General features: G+C 41.8%; 2 protein-coding genes across 2 annotated transcripts; both read left to right on the top strand.

Annotated features, from left to right (window-relative positions):
- Positions 1–467: 467 nt before the first annotated feature.
- zgc:113223 (uncharacterized protein LOC541424 homolog) lies at positions 468–9,464 on the top strand. Its single transcript, XM_046041670.1, has 8 exons — positions 468–524; positions 3,223–3,280; positions 5,105–5,229; positions 5,698–5,772; positions 5,908–6,003; positions 6,084–6,212; positions 7,484–7,645; positions 9,318–9,464. Exons 1-8 carry the CDS (start codon positions 468–470, stop codon positions 9,462–9,464), a joined length of 849 nt encoding a protein of 282 aa, XP_045897626.1.
- A 4,424-nt stretch (positions 9,465–13,888) lies between these two features.
- On the top strand, positions 13,889–14,367 carry LOC123965104 (E3 ubiquitin/ISG15 ligase TRIM25-like; the record flags this gene model as incomplete). Its single annotated transcript, XM_046041669.1, has 1 exon — positions 13,889–14,367. A coding segment is annotated over exon 1 (390 nt), but the record flags the coding sequence as incomplete, so codon positions are not given.
- Between the last annotated feature and the right edge of the window lie 7 nt (positions 14,368–14,374).

Raw genomic sequence — 14,374 nt, 5'->3', positions numbered from 1 at the left:
ACGCAGGTTTAAGTCGCCCCCTGCTGGCCGCTGGAGAGGACGCAGGTTTAAGTCGCCCCCTGCTGGCTGCTGGAGAGGACGCAGGTTTAAGGCTCTTCAGCACAGAGCCAGGGGTTGCGGCTTTAGATTTGAATGACCTCCTGACCTTTCCTCTAGCGCCACCTTCAGGACAGACTTTACATGTTTAACTCCACTACAGGAGGCTGTTTGTCCATAATGTGGCTGTAACAAACCCCGCAGCCTGTAGGCGGTGCTGACAGGACTGACTGACGCTGTTTTGACAGCGACAGGCCCACACCTCCTCCCTCACTGAGGACAGGACGACATCCAGCAGAGTGTGGGATCCTGACAGGAGGAATGCGTCCTGCAGGCCGACACACGTCCTCTGCCGTCATGTCAGCAGATAACAAACCTCCACCAGAGTTTCACAGCAGTCAGACGGAACAGCAGCGACCTGCTGAGAGGAGATGTGCGGATACCGAACCATCAAGTACACTTTGTTCGTCTTCTGCTACGCCTTCTGGGTGAGTCTCTGTTGGTCTCTGGAGGATCAAAAGGTGTCACTTCACAGATCCGTTAGTGGGATCGCTTTCCTTAAATACCGTGAAGTATTATCTGTTTTAATACTCTGGTTACTCTGATCCATTCCACATCAAATCCACCAGTACTTTTTATTACTATTTCATTCACTAGAACTATTTATCAGTTCTATTAATACTGTAAAATACTTTATGTTCAGATTTGTAGATTTGTAGATTCTTACATGCTTCCTCTTATTATTATTCCATTCCTCACTGCCTGGATATGCAAAGTGAGCAGCTGTAACAAAGAATATCCCCTCGGGGATCAGTAAAGTATTTCTGATTCTGATTCAGCAGTGCGTGTTCTTAAACCCGTTGCACAATATGGTTTTACTGGAAGTCGGTTCACCAGCACAGTTACAGCACTTCATAGTAAAAGGAGCGTCTGAAAGCAAGTTTGGCTTTCTGGGATTTTGAAAAGAAGCGCTTCATTTATGGAAGGTGAAAAAGAACTCTCAACAAACCTGTGGTGATGTTTTCCCCAAAATATTTACATGCATGTGACTTACTTAAAGGAGCAGCCTGCAGCATTTAGAGACAGTGGGAGGACGAAGCTTCAGGCGGGTCGTGGATGTTGCATGAATATGATTCAGTGTTTCCCACAAGATTTTGTGAGGCTATGACAGAAGAAAATTTTCATCATTTTAAAGTTAAAAGCTTTAATCTGGTGCACAGAGGCTAGATCGATGATGTTCATGTGAACAATCTGATCATAAACACATTGTCTTGATATAAACGGTGATGAAAGAGCAAAAAAGTCTGATGTTTCCCGAAATCAAAGAATTATTTACCAACACACACGTGACATGTTTTATACTTCCTGTGAATATCATGTAATTAATCTTACCTCCATACTGTAGTTTGATAAATTATATTGTAGGTGGCTTTCTAACAAACGAGTGACAGAAACACTCAAAGCTGTTCTAAAAGAAAAGTGGTCGTCTCGAGTCAGATGAGTGTTTGAGCGTTAGAGGTCTTTAGTGTTATTGTCCATCCATCCATCCATCCATCCATCCATCGTCAACCGCCTATCCTGCGCACTCCCAGCCAATCCCAGCTGACTAATGTTATTATGAGAAGTTCATTTTGGGCGATTCTTAGTTGAGTTCAATAACTTTAACATTCATCGACTTAAACATGTAAAATGTGAATACTTTTGGCCTGGGTCTCCTCTTAACATCATACACCATCTCATCTCAGCCAAGAAAAGAAAAACATTAATTTGATGATAAGTTGTGTGACATGGTGAGAAAGTGAGTCACTGTGGAAAAACAATAAGATTCAAAGTCACGAGTCATTTTCCTTCCAGATTTAGGTTGGTTGTTTCCCCTCTTATTACTGATCCACCTGCTTTTCCACTTAAGCTGAACTTTATTTCCGCTCATGTTTAATTTGTGCAAATTGATTGAAACTAGATTTGTAAAATTTGAAATTTTCTTGCTGATCTTTCGAATTAGCATGAGTAGTTTGACTTTGTTTTCTTTCCCTGGCTGAAATTATCCCACATGTTTAGACAACAATGTTCCAATAGAGTTCATGCAAAGAAAATATAAGTTCACTGTTAAAATAAAAAGTTAAGGGCTGAACTTCTTGCTGTTAGCCATGTGACAAGATATGTTCTGGAAGCATCTTCGGGGTCAAAATCAACTATCCAGTTTGTTTCCTTAGAGACAGAAGGGCACAGTGATGTTTATCAGATCCAAACTTGAAAGTTTGCTAGTTAGGTATCTATATAGAAATAATGCCTCCTTTTCCACCGTGTTGCCAAATTGACTTTAAGGAGGCAAACAATTTTCCATCAGTCTTAAATTGAGTTTTTTTAGTATTTGTTTTTAGTTACCACTTTTTTCATTCACACTATCATATATTTATACACGATAGTATGTAACAGCTGGTCATGAATATCTGTTTAGCTTTATGCCTTAATTCATAAAGGATTGTTTCAATAAAGCTAATGTCACTACATTGTAGTTTGCATTGCATAACCTTTCTTGTATGTATCAACATATAGATATTCAGGTGGCGGGTGACAAAATGTAAAAATATAAATTAATGGGGGGTTTTTTTAGCTTCAGTTACTTTTGCACATTGCACATCTGTTTCTTCTATATTAACATTGCTTTGCATGTTTTGTTATTTCTGCAATTAAACCTTTTTCAAAGCATTTTTATTTTTTGGTTAACGTTTCTTGTTGCAAATATTTTTAACAAATGCTTTAAGTGATGGGGACATGTCTATACTGCAGTATATTAAAACATTCGAGATTCCCAAATATGTAAATATATTTTGTTACATTTTCCGGTGTATTGCCATATAGCTTTGTTTCATGCCCATTTCTTTTTCTGCAATAAAGGAGCTTCTCTATTCTTTGCCCTGTGAACAGCAGATTGTTTTGTCACTGTCAGTATTTCAGATTCTCGCCTGGACCAGTAGAAACACCTGTAACAACGCAGATGCTTGTGTTTTGTGTTGTCGGATATCAGTCTCATCTCTGCGTGTCCGATACAGAAATCGGTCCAGGACGTGTTTAGCTTAGCACAAAGACTGAAAGCGGGGGGAAACTGCTAGCCTAGATCCTTGTCAGTGTTACCTGCGCTTCATGTGGGTCTCTTGATAAAACATGATCTTATTGGCTCTGCAGGTTGTGAGTGCTGTGCTCATAGCGGTGGGGATCTACGCCAAGATCGCCAAGGAGAACGGTTGGTAAAATAATTATATTAACAGGCCGCACTAACTATGGGCCCTTTTTCCAGTGCAGGGACATGAACTTCAGTAAGTTGTGAGTGTTTAGGACAAATGTTCTTCTGTGTTTTCATTGTGTGTTGATTGTTACTTGCAAACTGCAGATCCATACTGGAGTCCTACAGGGCTCATACATGCTCATACATGGGTTGCAAGTAGGGCTTGATTGGTGAAATGTGTCAAAGTGATAAAGATGCATGTTGTGAAATTGGTAAAAACCAGATGACTCACAGATGATTAAGATGAGGGGATTTCAAAGTGTGAGGCGGGCGGGGGCTCCAAACAGTTTCAGGGGAGGCTGAGTGAATGGAAGAGAAAGAATATCACATTACTTATTGCATTAGTTATCAAAAGGAGATCACATAGAATAGCCTACATGTGTGAAAGTTCAGAGATACAGTGGTTGTTGGAAACTAATAAATGTCCAACAAAGGTTAAAGTCAAGGGCAACTGGACTTGGTTGAAGATACTGGAAGACGTGTCGTCTCTCATCCAAGCGGCTTCTTCAGTTGCCCTTGACTTTAACCCTCGGTGGATAACTATGACCTGGATGACTGAGAATCTTCACAGACAAACTAATAAATGCTTCTTTTTTTAACCATTTGGTGCAGTCAGAAGTTCTGTCAAACAGCAGTATCAGGCTATTTTGGCTCAAATGTTGAGAGTCTAGGGATCAAATAATATAATCATAATCCCAGAAGCATCCAGGAATTGAAGGAAACTTACCAAGTAAACTAAAGATGTGGTGGGGGGGGTTCCCAAGCTTTGCCTGAATGGACGCCTGCAGTCTTAGACTCTAAACCCCTGGTTTAGATCATTAAAAGGTGGGGAGCAAAGTCAGCAGCAGACAACAATAGAATAAGCTGTTGTGATTTTGTTTCAGCTTTACTGTGAAAACAGGTTTTTGCTAAAAGCTGCACAAAAGGGACATTAATTGAAAATACTCAAGCAAAGTACAAGTACTTCAAATTTACCTTAAGTACAGTACTTTAGCAAATGTACTTCGTTATGTTCCACCACTGGATATGTTTTTACTGAATTTAAAAATTGTAATAATAATGCATTATATTTCTAAAGCGTTTTATCTGACCACACACGTGGGTGATGAAGGGCAGCCATTTGCAGCAGAACACTCAACACACATCAGCTTGTGGTGGAGAGGGAGGGAAACAAAGAGCCAATCACACTGGGGGAAGGTTGATGGCCAGATGGAGAAAGCCCGGTTGGGAAATTTTGGCAGGACACCGGGAAACAGCCTGCTCTGTGTGATAAGTGCCAGGAGTCTATAATGACCACAGCGAGCCAGGTGCTCAGTTTTAAACGTCTCAATTGAAGGACGGCGTGTCATTAGGCACAGAGTCCCCATCCCTGCCCCACCAACAACTTAGTGTTCCCAGGAAGTCTCCCATCCAGGTATTAACCAAGCCCAAACCTGCTTAGCTTCAGAAACTCAGCAGAACCACATGTTGGTTTGGCAACAAGGGATGTAGCAGAAAGAGACTGAGATTACGTTATGTTGCTGCAGTGGAAAAGGGAAAGAATATTATGTTTATATCCTTCATGTAGGGGCCCAGCCTGCATGGGCTTACAGGACAGGAACCTACCTGCATTACTTACACAGGTGTGTGTGTGTGTGTTACAAAAACAATACTCTGCTGTTAACATTCCTGAGGATGAGCCATAAAAATTAATCAGACATGTTGCAACTTTCACTTGCTGCTATTCAGCTGTGTGTGTGTGTGTGTGTGTGTGTGTGTGTGTGTGTGTGTGTGTGTGTGCAGATGTGGTTGACACCCTGACAATAGATCCAGCTCTGCTGTTGATCGTCGTCGGCTCGATGATGTTTCTCATCACCTTCCTTGGATGTTACGGAGCGCTGCGTAACGCCACCTGCCTGCTGAAGACGGTAAGACTGCACCCTGATCTGCTGATATCTTCTGAATTTTAAATGATATCAGGTTCAGTGTTTTTATTCTGTCAACACTCTTCACATATGGACACTTGGTCAGACCCCTTGGCGTCGCTGTTTAACGCCCTTGGTGTTGTTTCTGTAGGGATCCATGGTCAAGTTAGAAAAAATATTTATGCAACGTTTGGTGAGACTTTCAAAATAAAACTGGTGGTTAACATTGTGAAACATTGTAATTTGGTTAACTTGGTCAGGTTTAGGAAAAGATCATAGTTTGGGTTAAGTTATGTTACTTAACGTAAGTGAGTGAAGTTATGTAATTTACATAAGTTAACTAAAAAGAATCAATGTTGACTGTTTCACGTGGTAAACAAACACCCGTCTCCTGGGTGAAAGTCAGGTTTCTGACCCATCCATCACCACAACCACCTTCTCATTCAGGCTGTTTGTCATTTGCTCCTTCAGTTTCTGGGGATCGTGGCGGCCGTCCTCATCCTGCAGATCGCTGCTGGAGTCGTGGGGTACCTCTTCACAGACATGGTAACATCCCACTGCTCTGACATGAAATAGAAAGAAAATATAGACACCATCTTATAGAGACACTTTTTCTGCATTAATTACCTTAAAATAAAGCACCAAACAAAAACCCAACTTGGTGTTGTTGTTGCTGTTCAGGTGATGGAGAGAACAGAAAGGCTGATGATGAAGGCCATCATCCGCTACAGGGAGGACCAGGACCTGGAGAACGCCATTGACTTTATCCAGAAAAAGGTTAAGGAGAAAAGAGGCCTTTAATGATCCAGTTTGTTGGCAGTGAGCTGTTGTTGTGAGGCTTGTTGTTGTGTTTGCAGTTTCAGTGCTGTGGCGTTGAGAGTTACAAGGACTGGTCCCACAATGTCTACTTTGAGTGTTTAGACACCAACCCTAGTCTGGAGGCCTGTGGAGTTCCCTTCTCCTGCTGCGTTCACCTACAGAACCAGGTCAGAACCACAGTCTGTCTGCATGGCCTGTAGGGTCCAAACAGGTTTATTAGGGGACATTCGGATGCCTGGAGTTAGAGTTCCATCTCTGTCAGTTCTTGGAACCAAAACATCCTAATTTAAGATTTTAGTCCAATAGCAGGAAGCCTTAGTGGAGCTCCGGCGGGACCAGATGCAGAAGCTCATAAGGACCTGGTTAAATTAGTGGTGTTTAATTGAATGAACGATGAAGCAGTCCAAAACCAAACAACGTACATCCGCAAACAAACAGTTGGTAATCCATAAATCCACACAAAACAGGGAAGCACCAGGGACGAGGCTGGCCAACGAGACATCCTCAAAAGCACAGGTAGGCACAGAGGAGAAACAATGAACTTACTACTAACAACTTACTACTTACTACTAGAACAATGACTTAGATACACAGGATCGATAAAGCTAACAAGGCACATGTTCACAGATAAGTCACATCAGACAACCAGTGAACACACAGACAGGTAGTAAAACAAGACAACACCTCAGAGCCGGTAACCTGAACACCAACATCCCAGAACCGAGACAGAAACTGCAATAAAATGTTATGAACCAAAGATCAACAGTAATTGTGATAATTACCCATGATCTTGATATTGAAGAAAATATCCATTGCTTTATTATTTTAACTTTAATGAAGCACACCACACAATTCTCACTTCTGATTGGCTGAAAGGTTTGTAATAACTTTTAGAGACTGGACAACAATCATTGACACAGGTGTGTTTTCACAGTTCTTGATCCATTACAATCATGCAACATGCGATGTTAAAAACTCAAGTCAGGATCAATGAGGGAACCACGACTGTGAGCTAGATGGCCGACGTTTAGAGTCCAGCATTTTCAATTTCTCTGACTTGGCTTTCTGTCTTGGTTTAGTTGCTGCTCATATTGTAACTTCTAGCATTTAACATGATAAATGCATTGAATCATTTTATTTGTTGCGTTGATACAAAACCAAACAACAGGGTATCATCTGCATATGTGTAAATATTAACTATGTGTTCCCTTACATGTGAGAACTTGCAGGCGCCCCCTACAGGCTTCAGTGTTCATTACAGCCACAATCTAAACAACATCCTGATGATTTATCTGTTCTCAGAGTCTGTACTGTAGTGGAGTTAAACATCTAAAATTTGTTCTGAGGGTGGCGCTAGAGCAAAGGTGAGGGGTGGTCGTTGGAGTCTGAAGGGTTCATCATCTGGGAAGCAGGAATAGTGTGTTATTTTCTTTTGCAGACGGTGCTGAACACCATGTGTGGTTATGGGATGCAGCATTTGGAGGAGCGTATGGCTGGTAAGAACGTCTTCACCATCGGCTGCCTGGAGAAGATCATCTGGTGGGCCAAAAACCACCTGCTGCTGGTGGCTGGTCTGACTGCCGGCCTGCTGCTGCTCGAGGTAACACCGCTGACCGGAGGACAGGTTTAGTTTCTATGTGTTTCTGACTTTGTGAGTGGACAGTTGAGTTGACTTTTTTAAGTTTTTATTAAATTATTTGTCACTTTTATCACGTACAACACTATGCATGTCTTCCAGGAGTGCTTGTATTATTCACCTATTTGAACGATTTCACATCTCTGATTCCCTTTTTGCCACCTTCATCTGGGAGATTGAGACTCACTGAAACTTTGTTTAAAGCTGCGTTCGCTCTGACGGCCTTAATGCTTAATTCTGATTTATTGCTGTGTCGGGGGGGCAGGCAGTCTACTGTCACAGGTGTTATGCCTAATTTTGCACGCCTGCCGAGAATTGTAAGAAAATGCATTAAGGTTCTGCTTTTAAATGCCATACTATTCTTTGTGGGGTTCATCAAAAGTGATAAATGATCAGTGTATATTTTATGAATGTTAAGAATTGTTAATATATTATTACACTTAGTAAAAGTACCATTTCTTGAGATTCAGCAAAAACATGTGTCGTTAACCGCGTTCAAACAGCAAAGTGTCCTAAAAGGACCTTAAGAAGTGAATTGCATAAATCGGCAAAACAGATATTGTAGGCTACCTGCCTCTTTTCTCAGTATAAGAGAGCCTTACCTCCTGCGAGGTGTATGCAGTTCACGGCAGGCACGCACAATTCGGCACAACACCTGCGCTGCAAAACGTCACTAGACCTCGTGGGAGCAAGACCTGATCATTGTTAGAAACTCACAGTAAGCTCACGCAGTCTACCGGAGGTAGATCGTCAGTTATCTCGAACGCACCTGTTGACTACCAGTTATACAGCGTGGTAACTTCGACAGCTGTTTTCCAAAGTTAACATAGCTCTCATTATTAGCTGGGCTCCTTACATGCTAATAACTGTTTTGAGGATGGGTCTCCGACATTGACAGCGTTGTGTTGGACAGATTTGTGCAGCGGTGTTTATGATACCAGCCATTCAATTCACAGACGGGTCTGTTGTCCGTGTTTGCGAGAGAGAGAGTGACCGAGTGAAAGGATGTGCAGAGCGAATATGCACTACGCAGCAATCAAGAATGATTTTAAAATGGGTCGCTGTTAATCCACCTGGGCGGCCCCCCCAAGTAAAGTCTATGTATGGGAAACACTGGAGTCACTTTGGCTATCTGTCTTGTGATGTCTTATTCAGAAAGTTACACAAATTGAAGAATTCATTCTTTCTAACAATCTTTGGTCAGTAGGACTTCAGAGAGCTCGCTTGTCATTTTAACAGCAAAAGGCAAAAGTCAGTGCAGCCTGCATGTCTTCTAAACCGATGTTAGTTAATATAAAAGCAACATGAGATGAAAGACTCTATAAGAAATGTGTTAGCTTAGGAGTTTAGTGAGTAAAGCTTTTTTACTTTATCAAGAAAAAGATCCATCAGGACCTAAACATAAACGCCGACTATGAATTCTTAAATACTTATGTTTCCCTGAACGCACCAACAACAGAGCGTTTTTCAGCGGACTGCTTTCAACTGCATCACCACACGATGAGAAAGTCTTCCTTCCATATTGTTGTACTTTAAACAGACTTTGGCTGCCATGAGCATCTGAACAGTGAGTCGTCAGGTTAATGACAGAAGCAGCTCTGATCACTTTCTAATCTGTTAATGTTTCCTCCGGCAGGTCGGCATGATCTGCCTGGCTGCCGTTCAGATCTCCAGGATAAAGAGAACTCAACCAAAAACCCAAGGAAATGCAACTAGAGGCAAAAGGGAGAGAAAGGACAGCTACTGGACTCCTGCGTTTGCAGAAGATCTGCTGGAGAACTGAAGCCGATCAGAAAAATCTGCTCTGTTTGTATCTGAGGCTGTCGCAGTCCGTGGACTCACTCAGGACGCTTCAACACGGTTTAGAGGTGTTGGCAGATGAACTACTACCTCATGTAAAAACGCTCTTTACATCCAGTACTTTCTAAGTTATTCTTAAAGAAAGGCAGTTTTGTCATCGATAGCATGAACAACCCTTCAGCTGCACATTTAGCATTTAAAACACGGTCAAAAGATATTTTTATATAATAAAAAGCTGTTACTTTAGATTATTAGATTATTAAACATTTGCATTTTACTAGAACAACAAATGTTGAGTACTGTGTATTAACAATGTGTTTTTTGTGTACTAAATGTGAACATTAATGAGAATAAAGCTGTGATTCCTCAGATTCTCTCAACAGGATGATTTCTTCTAAAGAAAGATGTTCAGTTAAACAGAAACATGTGCAAATATATTGCAAAAGAAAGTTGAGAAAAAACACCAGTCAAATACCTACGATTTGTCACGTCCTTCGGCGTCTGGTACCAACTCACATCGCAGCCTTTGGCATCACTGTTCACCGCTAACAGTAGGCCTAGTATAAATAACAGAGAAGTCAGACTAAGGAGGTGGTTGGGGTGGATGGGTGTTTCAGAAACCGGACGTGTCCACGTGTTCCCTCTGGCCTCAAAGAAAAAAGAAGTGACAGATTAATAGTGGAGTAAAATAAATTTAGTTTAATGTCTTTTAATCAAATTGATTGGAGGTAGAGAGCAGGGAAAAAACAACTGATTGGAAAAGTATAAAGATTTAAATATTTTAATAATTTACCTGACAGTATTATTTCACACTTCACTTTTTGTAATTGTTTTATGTCAGTTTGGGGGTTTTTTAGAAATCCTCATGACGAGTTGTTCAGTTAACCTTTAACAAATAATACTAGACTGCAAACATACAACCCAATAAATACTCTTTCCCCCATCCACCATTATAAAACAATCAATAAAGGACAGAGACACGCTGCAGACCGTTCTGTTGGCGACCTCTAGAGGCTGCAGAGTTAATTACACGCCACAGCCAGACCTCATGCTTACTGATGATGCATCCAGTTGTTCTGCTCCCTCACAGCTTCACATGGTGTTATTAACATTATATAATTATATGTTAAGCTTCTGAGTTAGTAGCTGCAAAAAGGGCTGAATTTATAGGTTTAACAACATTATTATTTTCAAGTCTGCTCTGCTTTACCATAAATGTCCTTCAGAAGAGAAACTCCCAGCATGCAAAGCCAGGAGACCCCCTCAGTAAACCTGGTTAATCCCTGTTGTTCCTCCCTCACTCATTAAATCTTCATTGTGCCTTTAATCTGTGGTGGCGGATTAGCAGCTGAAGTCCCGTGCGCCTCATGCTCGCCTTATTGGATTAAGGACCACAGAGCTCTGACAGTGCGGTAAAAATAGCAGCAGCAGAGCGCTGTAATGGTGACGTCCTTTAGTGTCCACGTGTTCCCTCCGCAGTTCTGTGGTGGAGTCTTTGCACTCCCTCTGGGACAGATTAAGGGATATTCAGGTTTATTGCAATTTATATTAGTCATTTACTCCTGTGAGTAATGATCACGCTGAGGTCTGGCTTAAACGCTGGACTAGTGCTGGACAATAAAACAATAATATTTATTGCAATACAATTTTTTCAATAACAAAATAACAAATGTTCAATAAATATTCAATAAATCAATGATTTTATTCACTTGAATCATTCAGGAATGGTGCGTATTTGTTGACACAGATTTTATCATGATTTTTTGAATGTTATGCCTCAGATTTGTTAAGTGATTCACTGTTTGGCATCAAGTGTTTGTCCCATTCTGACCATAAAGAAGAGTTTAAACCACAATTAACCATCAGGTTTCTTCAACTTTCACTCAAAATCAGCCTTTAAACTCGAAAGAAAGAACGATTTGATACTTATCGTGATAATTATCGATATCAAAAAATATGAAACGTTTTATCGCAGTGGTTCTCAACCTTTTTTGCACCAGCGCCCCCCTATGCATTATCCAGGTCCCCTTACCGCCCCCCATCAAAAAAGATGTTTTTGTTATTTGCCCTGAATATGGTTGATTTTTGTTATTGTTACTAGTGTTATTAAAAAAAAAAGCACGAAGCTGCACCACAAGTAGCTGACAGAGAAAAAATACACAGTCTCGTCCAGTCGCACTAAACTGGCAGGTTTTAATGTTGCAGACCACAGTTTTTTTGAAAGTAGTTTAAAGTTTAAACTCGTATTGTTGTGAATCTTAAGTGTAAACTCGCCTTAGAATTTCCAACCAACAAACGCACCCCAACAGCAGCTCAGCGCCCCCCCCTCCAAAATATTGCTTCCAGCGCCCCCCCCCTTCCAAAATATTGCTTCCAGCGCCCCCCCTTCCAAAATATTGCTTCCAGCGCCCCCCGTCGTCCTCGGAACGCTGAAAAGCGGGGTACACCCCGGACAGGTCACCTGTTTTTATAATTACTACTGATAATAAGAAAAATTTGGGCTTTAAACACTTAATTTCCTACATTCTGGTGAATTTTTCTGAACCAATTTATTGAGGAAAAATCTTTATTTATAGAAAAGGAAACACAAAATTCAGGTGACAGGTGACAAGATATAAAACGCAGTGCGGCTGTCTGGCGTTCTGTATTGCTGTCAAATATGTTTCTCCTGTCTATCAACTTTTCTCATTTAATTTAACGCCTGCTGAGTCTACATACATGCAGGCATGACTGAAGTAGTAAATTCTTTTTAAATGTGCATGTGGCACCTTTACACCTCAATGATAAATTAGCTTAATTAATTAGAATTAATTTAGAAACTCCTGCACTTTAATAGCTCCTGTGTTTCAGCAGGTTTTCTGCTCATGCTCAAAACTTTCTGCACATTAAAAGTCTCTCCCACATATCTGTGTTCTCTGACATTTGCAGAAAAATGTTTTGAGACAAAAGTCGTAATATCACGAGAAATAAAATCATCATCTGATGAGAATGAAGTCATGATATTTTAACAAAATCTACCTGCCTGTCTGCTGTGCATTAGTCTGCGTTATTGCTTTGCTGGTAGTAAGTTTCCCCCTTTAGACCGTCTGACAGACAGACTGCCTGTCTGGTACTGTACTCGCTGCTCTTCATCAGAGGTAGAAAACGGAAACTGAAAACACTTGTGATCAGACAGAAATCTCACTACACATCCACACAAATGTTCACTTCGCACCTCTGATAAAGTGCAGCTCAGCCGCCTCAGAGGGAATTAAGAAAAGCTGTTTTGGCTTCTCCCGACAACTTTGTCTGAAATGTCGGCTGCCTTCAACATAGTACATATTCCCCGGCAATCTCAGCCTACAATCTCCGACAATTCGAATATTGTGGGGCCTTCGCCTGCCAGCAGCTCCAGGGGGAGATCCCGGCTTCGGCGCTCTGAGCACACAGCCTCGACTATCCAGGCGCCCGACCGTCCCTCCAAACATTTCTGAATGGACAGTCGTCCTGCTCCAACAAGAACTCAACCGGAGAAACATCTCCAACAAAGCCTTTTCTACTGTACAAGGATTCGCACACAACTCTCCAACAGCACTTCCTGCGCTACTTCCGGGGCAACGCTCCAACGACTCCACGCCGCATCCCCCAGCTGCAGACGCAGAATACAACCACACATCAGCCCTCACACAGGGCCGGGCCGTATGGACTAGGGGTACTAGTCATTCATTAAGGATTAAGTAAAATGGCTTGTTGATAGAAACATTTCTTACTAGTAAGTATAGAATAGTTACTAGTAACTAAAATATAAGCACCAGTAGCTAAATAATAGATGCTGGTAAAATGGTTTAGTTACAAGTAACTATTGGAATAGTTGCACATCTGAGTCCTCATCTCTGACACCTTTTCCACACATTCTAGGACTGCATGGTTTCAAATCAAAAAGCTGAACTGATCGCCTTTATTAGTGGTTCTCTCACTCACTGCAGCTTTGACTTTAGTTTGCCCTCCTTTATTTTTCCTTTATGATTATACAGCAGTTTAAGGATTTACTTTAGTTTGATTATTGTCAGTCACCTGGTTTGAAAACTGTACAGAATTTGAGGAAGAGTTGGAGAAATATGGAGCCATCAGCAAAGCCTGAGGAGCCCAGAAGGATTTTACAACTAAAAATTTTAGAGGTTTCAAACGGGGAGCAGCTTTTAACCGAGGCTTCGCTGGAAATGAGGAAACAAAGAATCCACAGAGCCGCTCCTCTTCCTGGAATGAGCGGCAGCTTGATGACCCCTCCCTCTGCTTCCTGCTCTCCAATCACAGCGAGCTCCACTCTGTCCATATATTTCCTGGTTCCCTCCCCTTCAGATCTACAGTTTGAAGATGGGTGTGACCAACATGTGCTGACGTGCAGCAGCTGACAGGCCCCGTTCACTGCAGAAACACATGCTGTTCAGATCAGAGCTCAAACTAGCTGCACTTCTGAGGAAGTGAAACTCAGACAGTCGTTGCCACTGAGAGGTGAAATGGCGCAGAAAGGAGTTCAGCTGGACCGGGAAACCATCTCTTGTTCCATCTGTCTGGATCTACTGAAGGATCCGGTGACTATTCCCTGTGGACACAGCTACTGCATGAACTGTATTAAAAGCTTCTGGGATGAAGAGGAGGAGAAGAAAATCCCCAGCTGCCCTCAGTGCAGGCAGACCTTCACACCGAGGCCTGTCCTGCTGAAAAACACCATGTTAGCAGTTTTAGTGGAGGAACTGAAGAAGACTGGACTCCAAGCTGCTCCTGCTGATCACTGCTATGCTGGACCTGAAGATGTGGCCTGTGATGTCTGCACTGGGAGAAAACTGAAAGCCCTCAAGTCCTGTCTGGTCTGTCTGGCCTCTTACTGTGAGAAACACCTGCAGCCTCATTATG

This window comes from Micropterus dolomieu, unplaced genomic scaffold, assembly GCF_021292245.1.
Source record: "Micropterus dolomieu isolate WLL.071019.BEF.003 ecotype Adirondacks unplaced genomic scaffold, ASM2129224v1 contig_8669, whole genome shotgun sequence".
NCBI classification, from domain to species: domain Eukaryota; kingdom Metazoa; phylum Chordata; class Actinopteri; order Centrarchiformes; family Centrarchidae; genus Micropterus; species Micropterus dolomieu.
This window is presented reverse-complemented; position numbering and strand designations above follow the sequence as displayed.

Excerpts from the sequence above, each read along its gene's own strand:
- zgc:113223 (XM_046041670.1), top strand. The coding sequence starts at position 468 with ATGTGCGGATACCGAACCATCAAGTACACTTTGTTCGTCTTCTGCTAC. Across the intron at positions 525-3,222 it reads TCTTCTGCTACGCCTTCTGG|GTTGTGAGTGCTGTGCTCAT; the intron begins GTGAGTCTCTGT and ends TTGGCTCTGCAG. Across the intron at positions 3,281-5,104 it reads CAAGATCGCCAAGGAGAACG|ATGTGGTTGACACCCTGACA; the intron begins GTTGGTAAAATA and ends GTGTGTGTGCAG.